Genomic DNA, 21106 nt, shown 5'->3' on the forward strand with positions numbered 1-21106 from the left:
CTGGTATCTCATGGATCTCAGACTGAATACCAGGAGATGCTGGGCCCATGATTCAGGCAAGTCTGGGTCTGTCTGGAGGGTAGAGATACAGCATGCCATGGTTCTACTTTCACAAAGGGCAGATGAATCCTGTAGGGAGGAAGTCATGACAGTAAGAAGGGCAGAGAGCTATAGGCCACTTTCAGGAATCCCAACAGCGATTTCATCTGGTTCAGTGTCAAGGAAAGCCGCTACCAGTGAACTGAAACCTGAGGGATAATGAACAAAGTGGTGGGCACTGCAATAACAAATTCTTGGAACATCTATGACAAATGATTGCGGGGGAGGGGGTCTCAAAACTATGGGAGGGGTTTGATTGCTACACACTGTGGAGATATACTTTTTTGTATTCATTATTGTTACTCTGTTCTTACTCTGGGCCTGTTGTCATCTGTAAAACACAGATTATTTTTAAATCCCCATTTGCAAGAATAGAAAAGTAGTTATCAGGTGGCATACACAAAAGGCACATATATGTGGGCTTCTCGTTGATGCCTTTAAGACAATAAACACTAGAGGTATCATTTGGAGAAAAGAGCAGTTACCAGGAAATCAATTAGCCAAGATGAAAAAAAAAAAAATCCCTGAATAGTATTTAATCTTCCAAATAAGAATTCTTTATTCTTGGATCAGACTGATAAATGAGGTGGCATTTAGACTGACAGATTGGATTTATCCCTTTGAGGTACAACTGAGCATCCAACACACATGATAGAAATGTTCTTTGGTGTCACCTTTCTAGCATTTGTATCTGATTTTGAAAATATTTTAAGACAACCCAGTAACAACGTCAAGGTTAAAAAAAAAAAAAACTTGTATACACTTCACAGCTTCTTCCTATTACATGAATGTGTAAATTGAATTCTCTCTCAAGATGAAAAAACAAGAGTTGGCTTCCCAAAAATGTTTTCATTGGCTTTAGGGAACTAAAACACACCAGTCTGGGTGACTAATACTTCCTGTAAAATAAAGATAGATCAACACATAATTAAGTTCTGGCTCAAATATAATTGTTGTCTTGGAAACAGTTTGGGAATAAATATGGTTATGCTAATGAAACCTGATGTTTCCCACCCATGATCCAGTTTATTAATTAGGCCAGGTTATCTTACTACCTTTGTGCTACCCATTTTGAAATAGCTAAAGGGTTAAAAATAGTTCCTGAAAGGACAATGAAGAGGAGGAAAAGAGGGGTAAATCTTAAAATTACTTAGTTATCAGCTCTCATGAGGATTCTGGTTGGAAGAGTCGGTTAAAAGTGATTTTTGGCTTATTTGTAGGTTTCAAAGATCCTTCTTATCCTATTAGGCAGAAAACAGAGGTGTGTGTACTGCATACATTTTTGAACTAATAATTCCTAGCGTTATTCCTCTGAACTCTCTCTTTGAAGTATTTAAAATTGGATGGATCCAAGAGAAACAAACCAAATCCTCTGCAGCCAGTATTCTCTGGTTCCAGCTCTGAGGATACAGTAGTTTTGTAGGAACTTCTACTTAATGCGTAGCTCGAAGGGCAGTCTCGCTGCTCGGAAAGGTTTTGTTGAGGCCGAGTGTGAACTCTGGGCGCGAGAGCGCATCGCGACTTAGATCACACCCACTCCGGGTGTGCGTGTGAGTGAGCGCGCGGGTGCCTGCGCGCGTGTGTACGTGTGGGGAGGTGTGCGCCAAAGGGGTGGGGTGAGGGGCAGCGAGGACGGCGCTAGGTGAAGCAGGAGCAGAGAAAGGTCGCCCACTCCGGCCTCTCGCCCAGGGGCCCCGGCCGCTCGCTCGCGCTCCGACTGCACTTCCCGTGCGCGCCGCCGCACAGGCCCCTCGACCCTCGGACCACCGCCCTCTGGCCGCTCGTCCCGCGTGGCCCGCAGCGGGGACCGGCGATGGCGTGGGACTGACGGCCGCCTCCCTCCCGACCCCTCTGCCCCTCCCGGGGTGCGCTGGGGCCCCGGCGCCGCCCCGCTCTGCATGTGGGGCGGGCGCGCGGCCCTTGGCGCCCCCGAGGCGGTGCCCGACCGCGCCGGAGGACGGGGAGGAGCAGCAGCGGGCCGGGCCGGGCTGCCCGCGCGCCGCGGCCCGGGAGCACGGGCTCCCCGGAGGGAGCTCGGGGCGCCCCAGCCCCGGAGGAGGGACCCGGAAGCAGAAGCGGAGCCGCGAGTCGAGCCGAGCCGCTGCCCCCGCTGCCCGCCGGCGCCGGGTGGGGGTCCCGGCGGCTGGATGGGCAGCGGCGGCGCGGGCCGCGGGCGGCGATGGGCGAGGAGCAGAGCACCGTGAGCGGCGGCGGGCCCCAAGACGCGGGGGACCCCGCTGGAGGTGCCACGGGACGTCCCGAGCCTCCGAGGCCGCGAGGGGACAGCGCTGGGTCTCCCGGGCCGCACGCTGCCTCCGCGGAGCCGAGCGACTCGCGCTGCGTGGACACGAGCTCCCGGGAGCCCGCGAGGAGCTGGGGAGCCCCGGGCTGGACGAAGAGCCAAGAACCTGGGCATCCCGCGGGACTGGCACTCACCGGACCCCTCAACCCCCAAACTTTGCAACAGCAGCTGGAAGAGGAGGAGAAAGCTGGGGACCGAAAGGAGGGAGGGGATGAACAGCAAAAGGCGCCCCCCGGAGAGGAGCCGGAGCCCAGGACCCGTGTCGGGGCCCGCGAAGGACTGGTCCTGGATGTGCTGGGTCAGTGGCGCTCGCCCCCCGCTAAGAGACAAGTCTTCTGCTCCGTCTACTGCCTGGAGAACGACCTGCCTCAGCGCCCCACAGCGGAGCAGCCCTCGCCGCCCGCGTCGCCACCTCGGGCTCCTCCAGTGACGGACCCTCCCAGCACCCCCTCCTCCTTTCCTAGCCCCCCGGCTCCCCCTCCCAACGGACCCCCTGTCTCCCGATGGCGGCAGCATCGAGCTGGAGTTCTACCTGGCGCCAGAACCGTTCTCCGTGCCCAGCCTGCTTGGAGCTCCACCCTACTCTGGCTTGGGTGGGGTAGGGGATCCCTATGCGCCCCTTATGGTGCTGATGTGCCGGGTGTGCCTGGAAGACAAGCCCATCAAGCCCTTGCCCTGCTGCAAGAAAGCCGTGTGCGAGGAGTGCCTCAAAGTCTACCTGAGCTCCCAGGTAACTTCACCCCCTCTGCCCCCTCCTCTGTGCCCCATTCAGCATGCCTAATCACTGGCCAGGAAGTCCAGCTAGCCAGTTCCCTGCTCACAGGAAGAGGAGCTGAGACACCCTTACCGAGGACCTCTATCAGTTTCTCACATCTCAGTTGTAATGTTATTTAAGTGTGTTTTGTCGTCACTGGTTAACTTGACTGGAATTTACCTCTGCTCTGAGTTTCAGGCTTTGGTTGGCAACCGCAGAAGAAACAGGGTACAGAGAATTGCCTTCATTTTTTTTCTTTTACTAGATTGCGAGTGAGAGCTTGCTCAAACAGGAGGGCTGTGATAGTGCCTCATAGGCCTGGTATCCCAGAAACTAACAAATAGTGGGCATAAAATAAGTATAGATTGAGTTGGTGAAGAGGAAGGTTGGAATTAACATTTCCTGTCCATGACACCTGACTTTTTAAAATTTTGCTCCATTTATATATTCCAGAAGAGTATAATTCATTTATTCCTTGGCCCTTTCCCACTTTTCACTTTTCTTTTTCCACAGTAATGTTGAAGTATTTTTCCTCACTAAAGTTTTATGCCAGCACAGTACTTTATTTCTTTAAGAAGGAGCAAAACAGAAAGAGCGAAGCAAAGCTAAGAGATTGAACAAAACAAGCACTGGTGAAACTTTCTTCTTCATCTTCTTATTTGAAGGCTTGTTTTTTTCTTGGAAAGCTTAAGAGTGCAACAGACCAGCTTTCCTTCACTGATGCCCTGAATGCTTTCTTCCAGCAGTTTTCAGTCTGTTATGTTTCTGCCGGTGTTTTGCACAATTCAGAATGACCTTTGATCCCATGTCTGATTGTCCTAGGCCTATTCATCTTTCAAAACCCTGGCTGTTCAGGTGCCAGCTTTTCTGTGAAGCCTTACCTCACCCTCTAGGCCACTGCTTAAACACTTTTAAAATACGTCTGCATGTTTATATGTACTGGTGTTGTTACTTATGTGTCTGTCTTGCTAGATTGTATGGACAACATTTTATAGTCCCTGTACCTGGTAGTTTCATGTGGAGTCCCTTTCCTGTAATAGTATTTAATAACATTGGCAGAAGCAAACTGAACAGGGTTCCAAAGAGTGAGATTCCTTTATGTTTTGTGGCTAATCCATGCTTGTGTCTACACTGAAAATGTGTACTGTGCCCAACTGAAAACGCAAAAGGAAATTTAGACAGAGCTGAATGTTACACAAACAGTAACTTGGCCAAGACAGTTGAGATTATCCAGATGCCTGTAAGAGATTATGATGTTTCTTTCATGCTTTATCCACAAACAGATATTTAAAACAGGAGGAATGTCTGCTGCTCATTGTGGTAGTTTCTATGACATCATCATCAAACAGATATTGATACCATCCATGGGTAAAGCCATGTGGTGGGATTCAGATATTCCCAAAACATGGGCCCTGCTCCAGGGAAGTCACTGAGAGCAGATGTGTACACAACAATACAAGGTAGCATATAATGAGACATAAACAGAGTAACAATACCAGGTAGCATTTAATGTTAAAAGCTGCATACAAATACAGTGAGTCTACAAGTTCAAGGGGGATGGTCATTGGGGGTTTGGGTACTCTGCATTGCAGTTCGATTTCCTTAACATGGGCCCTCTCCCCAAAGCAAATTTTTTTTTAACTTCTGTGAGTTACTTTTAGGAAGTCAATATTTTTGATCTGTTGTGGAGAAAAGAAATGGGGAATGGGAGGGTGGAAAAGTGAGTGAAGTACTACTGCAATATCCAACACTAAAAACTCCTCCGAAGCTACATAGTCTCTGAAGGTTGTCTGTAGTGTTTATGACAGTTCAGTTCGTATGTTCCTGACCTTCTTTCAAAGTGTTTGACAGAACTTTCAATAAAGAAAAATATACTTTATTTAAAATAATAAACAACAACAGAAAGATGAGTCATATGGGCCAGACATGCTTCCACCTCGGGGCTTTTGCACTTGTTCCTTGTGTCTGTAACATCTCTGATGCCATTCCCTTTGCTCATTTACTCCTCCCCCTTTTCTCTTCTAGGGCTGTATGCAACTATCACCCTTAAGGCCTTCACTAACCACCCTTTTTAACGTTGAACCTCACCTCACACTCCCAATGTCCTTTCCTGCTTTTATTTTCTCCATAGCACTAACACACACAATCTTACACTTCAGTAATTAATTTCCATGAAGATAAGAGTTTTCATATGATTTGTTCACTACTGTATCTTTAGCACCTAGAACGTCATCTCACATATAACAGACACTCAACTAATAGTTATTGAATTTATGAAGAGATGAGCGACAAAGAAAAGATGAAATGAGCGCCAGAAACCACGGCTGGGAAGTGGTGTTCTGCTTGGCACAAAATTCTACTCCGAGCTTCCTGATGTTTAAAACAAAAGACGAAGACTTAAAGCAGACAAAATTAATAGGTTTGCTAAGTTTGTCTTTAAACAGAATTAAAGAGTTTTTAGACAAACTTTTAGCTTATACAGAAATGGCTCTTTTTCAATTGGATAAAAATGTGAGCTTGTGGTTATAGTATTTCTGATCTGTGTTAATTACAAGGTCCCTTCTAATCAAAGGGTCTCTGTTTCTGTATCACTTATCCTCTCTGTGCCTTAATTTCCTCATCAATGAAATGGAATCGCAGACCATGATCTGTAATGGCACACTATTTCTAAAGCAAAACAACATCAAACTGCAGAGTTGTTTTGTTTGCCTTACTGAACTGGATCAAAAGGGCATAGTGAGTGCTTTCTTTCTCATTTTATAAAGTTTCTTGGGTTTGACAGAAACAAATTTGTCAAGTCTGAACTTGCAGGGCTCTTAAGACCTTTTAAAATAAAATGATATATTTGAAATTAAGTTATTAGTGACTTTCTCCACCAGTTTTTGAATCTGTGCCAAGTGCATTATTTAACATCACTTAAGAAAATAAAGCAGAGTCCCTATTAGGTATTTTATATAAACATCGAAAATCCATACTAAATGTGAGTTGGACTATTGCCTGGTTAAATTAACTTTCTCCTAAAAGGAGAATGCTGAGTTCTTTGAAAGAAGGTACAAATATGGATGTGGAAGATAGGAACATGGAGTTTTAGATGATAAGTCTTATTTCCATTAGTTCCGTGGACTAAATATGTAGTAAAGGTTGATGAGCAGATGTAGTCATTATTTCAGTACAGATGTTAACAGATTAGGCAGTGACTTAAATACCACCATACTGTCATTTAAAAATAATAGTTTTAATTTTCAAAACATAATTCTCCAGTTATTCCTGTGACTGAGGCTGCGGGGAACTTTTCTTAGTGGAATGATTTTACAGTACAGTAGGTACCATCCAGTTACCATGGTGAAGGGTTGAACTTGATAAATTATAATCTTTGGTACTACACAGGTGTTGACTTAGAGGCCCTAGAGCACCATGAAAGAGGTAATGGGAGTTATTGGTTTATATTGCCTGGGTACATGAATCTTTGGCATATAAAATTTAGAAGTGCATTTCCCAGTGACCTACGTATGCATGTATGGTGAAAGCACAGAGTCCCAAGGATATTGCAGTCTCCTACTAGTCACTAAGCCATTACAAATGTTGACCTTCTCAGTTGGTTTGGCCTTTACCCGTATTTTCCTAGGAGGAAAGGTTATTGCCTTCTTTGTTTCATAGAATGATATTGCACTCATTTCAGAAGTTCTCAACAAATATCTATCTTTTATGATTTTGATTTTAGACAATAAAATCTGTTATATGAAGTATTACTATTTAGTGCTTTTAGATAAAGAGGGAATTGGGCATGCTAAGGGCTTTCTAAAGGTGACAGCTGTCATCACGCTGCTTCAAAGTGGTTGAGATTGGCAGATGCATATAAGTTGGAATGTATACACCTGTCAAATGAGTATTAATAGAGACATGCAGCACATTTCTCTTACAGATTGTGAACAAAGCAGCTGCTAGATAGTAATGTCCTAAAATGACTGTCTATTATGATCACCCTAGAATCAGTAACCTAGGGGTGAAAGCTTATGTATCCTATTATTAAACTCTGAGTCATCTAGACCTTTATGGGTAAAAGTGTAACCTACTTTTTTCCTTAAACCTTAAAGCAACCTACATATTTTTAGAAACTGTCGCATTCACTGTGGAGTTTGAATGCAGCCATCTTCACACAGGTGAATTTACAGTTCCTGCCATTCCAGGTGTGATTTTGGTAGTCTGAAAATGTGAAGAATAATATGAGACTGAAATCTGTTAAACCACTCTACAAATTTTAAAAGTGAAAAGTAAGGCATATGTGAGCTTATTCTTTTGTCTACAGAATGTGTGTGTGTGTGTGTGTGTGTGTATTTGGGGAGGTGTGGTAACATTTGCTTTCACACCTTACTGACTCATGCCCTTATTTTCCTCTTCTGTCTCTTTAATAATTTCTTTCTCTTTAATAATTTATTTCCTTTTTTCTCTTACTGTTCAAAATCTGATTTGAACTGGCATTTGATTTCTGTAGAGGAAACCCCTATTGAGGGTTGCGCTCTGGGCCAGCAGGACCTGGTTATGGGCTGCCTAGGTGTCTCCCTTCTCTTGCAGCTATCTGGACGTGAATGAGGCAACATAGAGAAACCCTGCATTGCACTCCACTGCCTAAGAGATCTCAAATAACATGATTAGTACTACTTACCTAAGGCAGCAACTCAGACCTTTAGAGTGGTGATATTTTTGACTCATAGAGTAGAGCTCAGCTTTCTCTTTACTCCTCATACAAGAGACAAAAAGAGGATAATATTAAAACTTGAGCTCCCAGCTTTTTATTAAGTGTTTGTGATAGCCAGTGTGGACATACCTGAGTGATGAGTCTTATAATTAACTTATTCATTTATTAGTGTCCCACTTATGCACATAACGAATATTTATTGGGTACCTTTACGCCAAGTACCATGAGATAATCTAAAAATGTACTTAATGTCCCCAAGGAGCCATCTTAAAACCTTGTTGGCAGTATTTCTTCTCAGCTTTAGCTGATGGCATAAATAAGCTTTCCTTTAAGTTCCCAGAGAGTTGTGGGTCTCTTTTTCCCTTCTGTTTCCTTTCTGGGAGGATTTTATTAAACCAGTTCTGGAACACCAGCTAACCTTTTAGTAATAAATACCTTACAATCCCTCCTGTTACATTTAATCTAAAGTAATAAAGCCATCCATTACTTATTTCTCAATATATATATTTCTTAGATCTCTTTTTAATTGTTGGAAATAAGAGTATTAGTAAATATCTTGCTCCTTTCAAAATATTTATTTCCTTTACTTAAAACACAATTTTATTAATTTTGTTTTGGATCATTCATGATAATATGGTAAACCTTTAAAGTTATAATACTTTTTTTTGAAAAAAGTTGGTTTTTTAGATTCAAAATCACTTTGTCAGAGGGTTTCATATGGTAAACTAAATGAACCTCTCTAATCAAGTTGTGTGTCTAAATTAAAAATTCAGTGTCTGGAGGAAAATAATTTCTAGAATATGGCATCCTCTTTTAATTTTACCAGTACTATTTGCCCTATCAATTCGGGGGTAATTAACACTTGAGTTTTAAGTTTTGACAAATAATAAGAACAATCCTTTGTTGGACATTTATATTCTAAACATTTTTATACATATTATTTAATTTTAATTCACTTACATCTTAAATACCTACTACTTACCAGGTACTGTTGTAGGCACTGTTGTAGGCACTGTTGTAGGATATAGAGAACAAAAACAGATAAAGCCCCTGGCTTCATGGAGTTTATATGTTAGGTTGGTTGGGGGTGAGGAGAGACTGACAATAAAATAAGTAAATTATATAATAAGGGCTGTGGAGAAGGAGAAAGGAAGGGTGATAAAAAAATATTGGTGAGGGCAGTTTTTATATATTTATAGTGTTGGGGGAGTTATCAGGGATGGCTTATTTTACAAGGGGACTTTTGAGCATAGATCTTCATGATGGCAGTGAGGAAGTGAAGCACAAGGATATCTAAGGGAATAGCAAGTATAAAGTTCCAGAGACAGGAGCATGCTTGGGAATGTTCCAGGAATGGCAAACAGATCTATGTGGCTGAAGCATAGGGAATGAGGTGAAGAGCGATAAGGAAACAACAGGAGAAGTGAGGAAAGCCAGGCAGATAGGGTTTTAAGGCCACAGAGAATTTGCATTTCCTTTGAGTGAGATGGGAAGCTAAGGTATAAGAATGGTTTGAGCTAACCAGATACGACTTCGCCTTTTAAAGAGATTAGTCTGGCTCTTTGTGAAGAATATACTACTGTGGGAGGCAAGAACGTCAGCAAAGACATCAGTTAGAAGACTATGGCAATCATCCAGAGGAGAGATGATATTGTTCAGACTAGGATGATAGAGGCAAATATGGATTGAACTGGTTGAATTTTGAATATATCCTGAAGATAGAGCTGACAGAATTATGATGGTTGGATGTGGGATGAGAGAAAAAGAGTCAAGGATGACTCAGCTTTTGCACTCAAGTGATTAGAAGAATGGGGATACCATTTAATAAGACGAGGAATACTATAGGTGGACTTAGGTTTAGGGAGAATTGAGAGTTCATGCTCAGTTTGAAAAGCTGTTTAGACATTCATGAAGGGATGTTAAGTAGGCACTTGGTGTCTGGCATTCAGAAGAGAGAACTAAACAGAATACACAAATTTGAACGTTTTTGCCATATAGGTGATATTTAAAGCCGTAAGACTAGACGAGGTCACCTGGGGAGGGATAGTAGGTAGAAAAGGATAATCAAGGATTAAATTTGGGCATACCAGTGTTCACAAATATGGAGTTTGGGACATATGAAAGAACCAGCAAAGAATCTGAAAGGAAAGTGGGCCAGTTAGGCCAGAAGATAATCAAGATAGTGTGGTTACCCAGAATCCAAACAAAGATGATGTTTTAAAAAGGAAGAAGTAATTAATCATCTTTGTCTAATGTTTCTGATAGTTTCAGCAGAGTAAGGATTGAAATTTACCATTAGATTTCCCAACAAGGAAATTATTCGTAACTATGACCAGTGCTGTTTTCATTGGCACTGATCGGGTTTGGCTTTGTGATTAAAGTCGGTTCAAGAAAACAGGAACAGCTCTATTTCTGTGCTGTAGGTAGTAGTATGTTATATGAGGAAACTCAAGGTTATAGAGAATAAATAACTTGTCCCATAGCTGGGAAATGACAAAGGTGGAATTTCAATTCAGATCCATTTGGCTCTAAAACCCATGACATTTTTACAGACTTTAAGTTTGTTATTATATTTATACGTTAAATATATTTTTCCTTTAAGTTTATATCTGTGTTATACAAAATCATAAGTCTTCCAGTCCAAGAAGAGGAAACTTAATTACATGTTTTGAGGAAGTGGAAGGCTCTCACCCAAATTTAGATCCAGAGAAAGATTTCTACCAAACAGCCTCATTTTCATGTAAAGAAGTCAAGAGAAAATAACTTTAGAAAAGCTATGATTTGACTTGCTGTTAAGTTTTAATGGCAGCGTACTTTCCTGTTTTCTTCCTAACTCTGGCCATTCCTTTTGTTTCCATTTGAGCTTTCTTATTTTACCATCTCTTAATATAGGTGTCTGTGTGGTCCCATCCTTAACCCTCTCTCTTCTCACGTTGTATACTATTAAGTGGGACCATCTCATCCACTCCCATGGTTTCAAGTAACACCTATATGCTATTGATTTCCAAATCTTGATCTCTCTTCTCACCTTTAGTACCATATAGCTATCTCTCTCTTCAACATTTCCACTTGCATGTCCTACCCAAAGACACTGTAAACATCTCAGAACAAAATTTCCCTTTCATACTCTTCTTTCCCACACCCCTGAAGCCTTGCTCTCCCTTGGGAGTTTGCAGTTTCTATCAGTTATACCTGAGTCAGAAACTTGGCTGTCATCATTGAGTTCTCCTGCCACATTGAATCAATCACCAAGTCCTTTCAATTCTAAAAAATATTTCTTCTTTACTTTTCTTCATCTCTACTGGCATTTCCCTTGCTCAGGCCTCCACCATTTCTTTCCTGGTTTTCAACTACAGCTTCCTTCTTGGTTCCACTGCTCCAACCTGTTCTCTAGACCACAGCCAGATGGTTCTCCATAAGATGCAAGACTGGTCTTGACATTTCCTTTCAATATTTGCCTCTTGCTTTTGGAATAGAATCTAAACATGGTTTACATGTATCTGAGTGAGCTGACTCCTGTTTACCACTCCTAACTTTGTTTCTAATCAAGCAGCCCCCTACAACCTAAAGCCATATTAAACTTTTTGTTCCTCGAGCACTCTGTGACTCTCTTAATTATGAGCCTTTGATTTAGTGACATGAGGTTATGTCTTATGGGGGATGCACTTGTTTTCCTTTCTCCCAACTCTGGTTGGCCTCTTTCACACTTACCCATTCTTCTAGGGTCAGCTTAGACATTTCTTCCTTTGAGAATTCTTCTTGACCCCTTATATCTGGATTAAGCATTCTTCCTATACTCTTTCACTACTCTTTATACTCACTGTAAAATTCTTATTTCACTATATTTAAATTGTTTTCTGCTTTATGCTCAAATTTTTTTTTTTTTTTTTTTTTTGTGCTGTTTAATTTCTTAGCTTTTGGCACATTGTAGGCATGAAATGAGTATTTGTGTAGCAAACTTATTTATTTAGACCATAAGCTGGAGGCTGGTGTTGTCAGTGTATAAATTATTGAACTAGATAGCTAAAATGATGTTTAAAATGAAAATCTCAACATTTCATTATTTCTCTTACAAACCTGTAAGACCTTCCATCGCTCTATATAAAGATCCTAGTTCATAACACTGCTGATGAAGTTTGGCCTTCGCTCTCCTCTTCAGTCCATAATGTTTATGCTTTTAGAGTCCTTTTTACTCTGCTGTCATTGTAGTTTATCTCCTTTTAGAATTATATGTTTGTGTGATGATTTGATGTTTGATTGATTATCTGTTCCCCAACTATTCTTTGAGCTGCTTTTGTAGCTAGCACTTATTATAGAGCCTAGAATAGAGTAGGTTGCTCAATAAATATTTCTTAGACTGAGTAAATGATTGAAAGTAAATTATAATATGTTTAGGTTGGTAGAAAAAGTAAGGTAGATCTTCGAACCTGAATTTTTGATGTCTTATTACACAGTGTATTTAAATTTTTAATGCAGTGGAATGGTATGGCCCGAGACTTTATCCTGGCATCCCATTTATCACTGAGGTGCTTTTTAAATTATAAAAACTATTTTGGTTACTGTATCTCCTGCTTAACAAATTCCTTCAGAACCTAGGGGCTTAAGACAACCATTTTATTTTGATCATAACATGTGGGTCAGGAATTTGGGAAGGGCTCAGCTGGTCAGTTCACACTTGGGGTTTCTCATGGAGTTGTAGTCAAATGTCAGCTCACTCACTTGGCTGGCAGCTGATGCTGGCTGTTGTCAAGATGCTCAGCTTTGTCTGTCTACAGTAGTGCCTACATGTGGCCTTGCCAGCACGGTAGTCACAGGGCAGCAGACTTCTTACATGAAGCCTGGCTTCCTCCAGGTCCAGAGTCTAAAGGGACCCAGGCGGAGGCTGCGTAATCTTTTCTGTCCTAACTTTGAAAGTCACTCAGCGTCACTTGGGCAAAACAGTCCTAAGCTGGTATAGATTCAAAGGGAAGGGACTTAGACCCCAACTTTTTTTGTGTGAAAGTGTCAAAGAATTGGGGCCATATTTTTAAACTACCACACTACTTCAGACAAAAATCAAAGATGATGTAAATTTGGGTAGTAAAGCTTTTGAACTTCGATTTCAATTTATTTTTTTTCTAAATATTTTTTGTCTTGTCAATCATTAATTAAATATTTCCAACTCATATCATTATTTGATTAATGTACTTCAGTGTTGTGTTTTTTGTGCTTTATTGTTGAATAATTTAATAATAAAGCTTCATTTAATTTTAAGTAATGCTTACATAAAAGTCATTCTCTTTTAAAATGAATTATTTAAAATAATTTCATTGTAACTGAACTATCTCAAGGTCGTAGTCTGCTTCTAATTATTCTGATGATTAATATGACCTAAATTATTCTATATAGCATAATTTTCTTTCAACTATATCAAAATTTTAGCTTCATTAGTGGTTAAAATATTACTTGAAAAAGTTGAGTACCTTTCTGAATAAAAAGAGATGCCATAACATATATTTTTGTAGTCCAGACATATTCTATACAGAAATAATATATCTAATGATACCTTAGAATGAACTACCCTACTTATCTTCGTTTAGTTGGCCCGCTGTTGGATTTTTGTTGTTTCTGGTATTCTAGTTAATTCTGGGTGATTTTATCATTTGGTTAGGTCCTCTCAAATAGGTAATCATTTAATTTCCAGAAGCATAATCATTTAAATTTCCTGGTTGAGAGTCTGTGCACCCTGAAACTGACTGGGTCTATCACTTTTATGATGTGTTCCTCCCTCTTCCGCAGCTCAGGTAACTAAATTCTGGCCTTATTCATTCATGTGAATGACTAATCCCTTTTTAAATCTTCCTAAGCTATTTGCCTCAATAATACTCTCCACTGTAAGATTCAGAGGCTAATTGTAGGCTACCTAGCAAATTACTTCCTTTTTTTGTGGTGTTGATTCTTGCCTTATTTCCTCCCATGACTATTGGCCATACTCAGTATTCCTGAAGTTCATTAGCTCCGAGTTGTATGTGGCAAGTTAAATCACTGCAGCCTTTTCCTCTAGCCGCTTAACAATTTAAAACAGCAGGTAAAATAAAACAATTAATTGCTCACAATATTTCACTAGAATTTCATTTCCTTTGATAATTCCATTTTTTCTCTCACATTTACAGTTTCGTTTATTATTAGATAATGTCTATGTAGAGATGTTGAGTCAAATCAGAAGTGACTTTGATATGGCCTGTTCTTAGTGTACCTTTTTATGTGAACATAGGACCTTGGTGGGGAAAATAATTTTTTTTCTATAGCTCTGTAGAGAGGAGGGAGTTTTTATTCTCCTGCCAAATATGCCCTTGGTGAGAAATAACAGGTGAATCCCAAGTATAGTCATTTCTAGATAAATTAATGGATTTCAGATGTAGCTTGAATCAACCAAAAAATTCATATTCCTTGGGTTTACCTTTTTTTGTTATTAGTCTTTATTATGTTACTTTGTAAGTCACTGAGGCTTCACTCCTAAGATGAAGGTAGAGCTTAGGAATGCTTGGAAAGACAATATTTGAAATTATAGTAATTTTTTTCCCCAACGATTTTTTTTTTTTAGTTTTCAGGATTTCTGAAAAAATACTGTTTGTTCAAATATGCTTTTCTCTTTAAAAATCTCTATAAACTTTAAAAACTTCAAAATAGTTTTTTTTATCATGTTACATATCACCCAAATGAATTGCTTTAGAGAGTTTTTAAATCATTTGTTTAAAAATTTAGTAATTTCTGATTAGCTGCAAGAATAGTTGTAAATTTGGGAAGATAGTAATTTACTAGCTGAATCTCATTAACAGTTTTTGAATAGATGGTAGATGAGACACTAAAGTTAAGTATAATAACTTAATAAGCACAGGTAATAATGCCCTTTTTTTTGCATTTCTGTGTCTATGTTAGGTGACTTTTTGTTATAACAGTCATTCAAACAATGTATCAAAATAATTTGAACATGGACCTTAGACGCTCAGTACCACTAAGAAGATTTTTAAAAATAAGGAAGCCAGTTCTAACACGTTGCTTTCATAATTATTAATAACTTTATTAATGACCATAAAAGGTTTTATGTCATTAATAAAATTTAAGATATTTTTAAAAATCGCAACCTTTTAGATTATTTTGTTCTAATATTCTTTGGCTTGTTATAATCTACATGGAATCTGCTTGGTTTGGTCAAGATGCTAATGAGATCAAGGTCAGCAGTCAGTCTCCTAAGGCTGGTTAATGACATACTGATCTGTGGCCATAAACAACCCTTAACCTTACACAGTCATAAAGTGTCTGCTTTTGATCATATGACTGTAGCTGAGACAAGATGGAAGAATTACTATTAATCCTATCACCACTTCTTGAAGAACAAAATGAAGCACATTTCTAATAGATAATCAGTTGAGTTGTAGAGATATTTACATAGAGAAATCTTTTCCAGTGGCCAAGACTTTTCTTTCACTTTGGGCAAGCTCTAGAATATCTGTTCTGTGGTATAGTAAGTCCTTAATTAATGGCTGTTGATAGGTTCTATGACTTTAAGGGAAATGACATAACAAAACCAGTTTTATAATGGGCTAATTGATACAAACAAAAGTTTAGTTCCTGTGACATCTCATTAATGTTATAAGGAAATGATGCTGAATGAAACGATGTTATTCGAAGACCTTCCATTTTCTGTTAGTTTAAGGGAATCAGAAGAGAGGGGGAACTAGAGTATTCTTATTCTGTTGTAGACATTAACTGAGCACAGAATATTTGCTTAGCACTGTGCTAATCACTGTGAGAAGAGACAATGTAGTTCCTGATCCATCCTCTTAGCAAGTTTAGAAACTCTATAGGTGAAAAGTAAACTGTCTAGGCAAAGATTAGGGCATGTTTATACTAAATTGGGTGATGCTGATTGTTGAGTTAAGCGGTTGTAGGAAGAGACAGCTGTGTTTATGGGAGAAGAATTGAGAACTTGGTTGTTGTCTAAAAGAATGGTTGTTGATACACAGGGAGAGCAGGAGAAGGGAGTTAGGGGTGGGGCATCTCTCCAAGTGAGGTGGAGTGAAGAAGCACACACACACTCAAAAACACACTTGTGGAAATAGGAGAGCGTGTGCAGGTGACTGTGACTAGAGAGGGGCTGAGATGGACAGTATGGCCAATATATGTGGAGAGACAAGAGGTGAGCAGTAGTCAGCAGCGCAGAGCAAAGCATCACAGGCAGAACCGTTCCTCTGTAAAGCTGGGACAACAGATATCCTGTTTTTCAAGAACAGGGCACAGAGAAGAGTGGTCAGAGATGGCTCATGGAGGGAGACGTGGGCCAGGTCACGTTCAGCTGTGTTGCTCCTCTATAGAATTGATACTTTGTTCCAAATGAAATAGAAAGTCATTGGAAAGTTTAGAAGAATTGTAAAATGATAATGTTTTAAAAAGATTCTGGCTTCAGAGTGAAGAATAAATTGGGTTTGAGGGGTGGGTAGGAAAATACAAGCAGAATAATGGGTTAGAAGGCAATTGCAGTACAAGTATCTTCTGCTGAAAGTTGCCTTATGCCAGTTTGATTTTATGACCTACCTTGTTTTCACAAACCAACAGAAATCTGAAGATTTTTACTTTTAAGAAAAAAGGTGAAAGGGAAAATACCATTTAGTTTTGTTTTTGCAGCAAGCTGTTACAGAAGCAGCGGCACCCCAGCAGGGAGAGTGGCCCTGCCAAGCTCCTTCCCTGGGTACTACACTCAGTATCCCAGCATCAAGTTGCCATAGCTTTGAACTCAGTCCGTGAGCATCCGTGCTTTATCTAAATTTATTTTGTGCATTTGTTAGCAAGATGTGTCCTAATGTAATTGCTTTACGGTATGCCATTTCAGTTTACAAAAATTTTCATAGGAATGTTCTACTTTCATATAGCGGGGGAAACTGGTAGACTAGAGCAGAGATGACACTGGTTTGCACTACGGGTGTGCATGTAGTGGAAATGGTTCTGTCTCCCATCCAATTACTTACTGGAGTTTGGGTTTAAAAGGTGTTAGGAGTGCATTGCCTTTGATACAAGCAGAATATCATGCCAGTTTGCAGCCTTTCCTATTCAGAGGCCTCAGGTTGTTCTAACTTTGTGTACCAACGGTATTGTCTTTTTCTATCAAGCAGCATAAGATTAACCTCTGTTCAGTTTGATCTCTCTCACATTTTACTTGTCTGGGATAGTTTTGTTTGTTTGGTTTTAATGGTCTGGTTCCAGAGACACCATGTAAAAAGCCACTGAATGAAAAATATGAAGACATTTTTTGAATAGGTGTTCGTAGCTGTTATTTTACTGATTGTCAGAATCAACTTATTGAATGAATTGAAATATCCTCTACTAATTTTTTGAAATTTGCTTTTTCTAAGTCTTTGCTCAACTTATGTGCAACAGTTTGCTTTCATCATTATTTGAAACAAATAGGAACTCCTACCCTTCCCGTCTCACTGATAACAGAGTTCTTACTGGTCAACCTTCAATCTGAAAGGAAGTTATAAGAATTTTTTTTGGTAATTCTACTTAGTTCTTATCCTTACTTTCTAAAATTGTTTTTGGATGACTGTCATTTGCTTCCTCAGTTAATTCCTATGTATTTACATATATTTATCTCCTACTTTTAATTCTTGTTTTTGTAAATGTCCTCTTCTGCTGTCAGTTCCACTTCCTGTACCTTTAATGGGAAAGGCCCCGGGGTCATGGCTTAAGGTACAATGGCTGTTTTATTTTGATTGTGACTGTCCTTTTCTTTGTTTTTAGTTAGAGTACACTGATAAAGTAACTACTTCAACAAAGATCTGCTTTGTGGGCTTTATGCTGAGTGACTTCCCTGTCCCTCCCTACTTTCATTTGTTTATTTCAGAATCCTGAAGTATTTCCTCCAGTTACACTCTACTATTGATCATAAAACTAATAATATTTCTGTTGGAGGTAATAAAATATCAATTTTTTAAAATATTTACGAGAAAACCTCAAGTATGTATCTTTAAAATAGATTTGTTTTATGTATGGGTTGTCTCACCATACAACACTTACCAGTGGATAAAATAAATTTAAGAAACAGTAGTGTTTGTTCAATTTAAAATATTTTCAAATTAGATAGTGTGAGCAAGCACAGATACTTGTTCTAGGAGTACTTCAATGTTTATAAACAATTTGAGAAAAGTAATTTAAAATTGGACTTTATGTTTTATGTTTAGAGCATTCATTAAGTTTGTAATGTCTCATTTCAGTTCTTTGCAAGGAATTTAACTTTTTCCCCTATGTAAATCTTCCCGAATGAGATTTAATTTTTGGATCTCAAGACTTTAACATTTTCTTCAGAAGTAACCTATTATTGAAAAATAACAATTGATTCATAAGGTAATACCGAGATAGTTTTTCAATGTTTTCTCACTGCATAGATACTATTTTTTCTATAGCAAAAATGTAGTTATGCCTCATAAAAAAATTCCACACTCTAAATTCCATCTCCAATCACCAGAAAAAAATATTCCTGCATTGTATTTTGCAAAAATAACACATTTTACATAATAAGGTATAACCATTGCCATCTTGCAGATTGTCGTTAATAATATACTTAATAAGATGCTATGGTAGATTCTACCTGAAAACAAATTAAACAATTGTTTTACCAAAGTACCTAATCTCTAAAGGCTTTTAAAAATTTCTACATGATATGCAAACACTTGTTTCTCAAGCCACCTTGATAAATTTATGAAGGAAAAATGTCAAAATTCAATGACTTCGTGGTATGTAAAATTCAGTTTATGATGAGAAGAATGGAAATGAATGCATTACTCAAATGTTTCCTTTGAATAAGATTGAAAAACTAGAAGGGAAATCATTCATCTTTCCTTGGTTAGCAGGTTTGCTTTGGGGTGAGAAAAAGGAAGAAACGTGCCATTTTCATAGTAGAAAGACCAGTTTATAGAGTACTTTATTTTAAAGGAAAAGAAAAGCTTTCTATATATTTTCTGTTCATCATTACGTCAGCAACCCCCCACCCCAGGAATTCTTAGCTTGGTAGTCTTATCAGTTCATGGATTGTTTTCAGAGGGTTTTATAAATGCCCTGAAATCTTACGCAAAATCCATTTTCTTGTGAGTAGGTCCATAACATTTATTGAATTTTCACTTCATTACTCAAAAAAGATTTATAGCCACTAATTGAAAGATTTTCTTGTCTTGAGAGCTAGAGAAAATCAAATTCTGGTGATTATTTGGTTTTCATGATAACCAAGGTGTGGGCTAGAGCTCTGAATATTTAGTCTCTTTAGTATATAGAGGAAGACACAAAAATTTGAAGATTGAGATAGTGAATGAAATATGGCCAGGATGAGTGTAAATTTAGAGCCCAAGTGGTGATTTATGTGAATTTATGTCCTAACTTTTCACTGCCGGAAAGGACCTTAGAGGTCATCTATTTCAAGGTACATATCTCTGTATCAAAGCTACTTTCTTTGCAGTAATACACTTATGAGAACAGAGATGACCGGTAAGAAATGCTACTATGGGTTAATATATTTTATTGTCTGTGGTAACCCAAACATTTTTTTAGGGGAGAGGTGCATAATAGTGACTTTTCGTGCCTTGTAAAATTAATTAATAATTAATTAATTAATTATTTTCTATAGTGCTTTGTGGACATATCTTAAATGTAATGCTTCAAAGTTAGTGTGCCCTGTTATCAATATTAATTGAAAATATTCATCAGTCAGTGCTGATATGTGTTGAGGTTTTACATGTTTCATCTTTAAAATGTCTTTTCACACAGATAGGTGTTGCCGAACACTGATATCAACCCATTAGCATACATCATTCATCATTTGGAAGTCCTTTATAGTAGGAGTCCCCAACTCCAGGGCTGCAGACCAATATTGGTCCATGGCCTATTAGAAACCAGGCATCACAGCAGGAGGTGAGCGGTGGGCTAGCAAAGCTTTGTCTGTATTTGTAGCCGCTCCCCAGCCAGCCTCACAGCCTCAAGTCAATCATCAGGCATTAGATTCTCATAGGAGCACGGGCCCCTGGTGCCAGAAGGTTGGGGACCGCTGCTTTATAGGATTCGTTATATTTTTCTCTAAAAAGATATTTGCCTTTTAGAATGCCATTACGTTGCAAATGAATTACTTTCAACTGAAGGTTAGGTGGAAGCTCCTCAACTGCACAATTAAAAGAATTTTTAAAAACATCTTTATTGAAATATATTTCACATCATATAGTTTATCTATTTAAACTCTATAATTAAATGTTATTTGGTATATTCAAAGGATTATGAAACCATTACCACTAATTTTAGAACATTTTAGTTCCCTCTTAAAGGAACACCGTACCCTTTAGCAGTCACTTCCATCCTCCTCCCCACCTTCATCCTAAGGAACTGCTAATCTTTCTGTCTGTATAGATTTGCTTATTCTGGACATTTTGCATAAATAGAATTATATAATATGTAGTCTTTTGTTACTAACAAAATGGATTTTGGAATATGAAATTTCCATTATACTGCATCACGGCCTAAAATTGCTGTTGGAACGGTAGTTTGAGCTCAGAAAATATATTTGCTACAAATTTGTGTGCGAATGGAGATCTTGCTGCTTATTTTAATTTTTGACAGTGTGGGAAGTTTATAAAGCAACATGACATTACTTGTGGTTCAAAAATCATGTTAGTTGTCAAAATGATTTTATTACAGTATAACTTTTGCATCGAAGTTCCATAATTCCTGTAATTTTAGGTCAAATTCATTAATAAACAATATAAAATTTTCAGCAAAAGCTAGTTTCCAAAGATGATTCTTATCCTTCAAAAGAATTTCAACCTGACCCTGAGCTCAAAAAATTACAAGTAAATTTTATCATTGCTAGCCCATAAAACTACTATGTGGTAAGGCAAGTCAAAATATTCAGCTTCCATTTCTGAAAGAATTCACAGAGCTAATCATAGTTAAGTCTCTGAGTGCAAGTGAATTTCACTGGTGACACTACTGGTTCAATAACATGATAGATTTCAATATTTTTCACAGAATACCTGCTGGTGAATAATACAGTGAATAATCATAGCCTTTAAATACTTTAAATTTTCACTAGCTTTGCAAATTTGTCAAACTAAGCCTTTTTCTTTTCTACACATATATTTACCACAATCCGTTGTAACACATCTTTGCAAATTCTACTTCAAGTTGTACTGAATTTGCATTTTCTCAAGTTCTTAAAAAATACCCTTTCCTGTAGTTATTC

The 21106-nt window shown here is 38.7% G+C and overlaps 1 protein-coding gene across 1 annotated transcript in view; it reads left to right on the forward strand.

The window, feature by feature from the left end:
* Positions 1 to 2155: 2155 nt before the first annotated feature.
* RNF217 (ring finger protein 217) overlaps positions 2156 to 21106 on the forward strand; it is a 113723-nt gene continuing 94772 nt past the window's right edge. Inside the window, 2 exon segments of the mRNA XM_039854669.1 lie at positions 2156 to 2866; positions 2868 to 3131. Coding sequence (XP_039710603.1) covers positions 2279 to 2866; positions 2868 to 3131 — 852 coding nt within the window. The 5' untranslated portion in view covers positions 2156 to 2278.

The sequence above is a fragment of the Pteropus medius genome, unplaced genomic scaffold, assembly GCF_902729225.1.
Source record: "Pteropus medius unplaced genomic scaffold, Ma_sr-lr_union100, whole genome shotgun sequence".
Classification (NCBI taxonomy): domain Eukaryota; kingdom Metazoa; phylum Chordata; class Mammalia; order Chiroptera; family Pteropodidae; genus Pteropus; species Pteropus medius.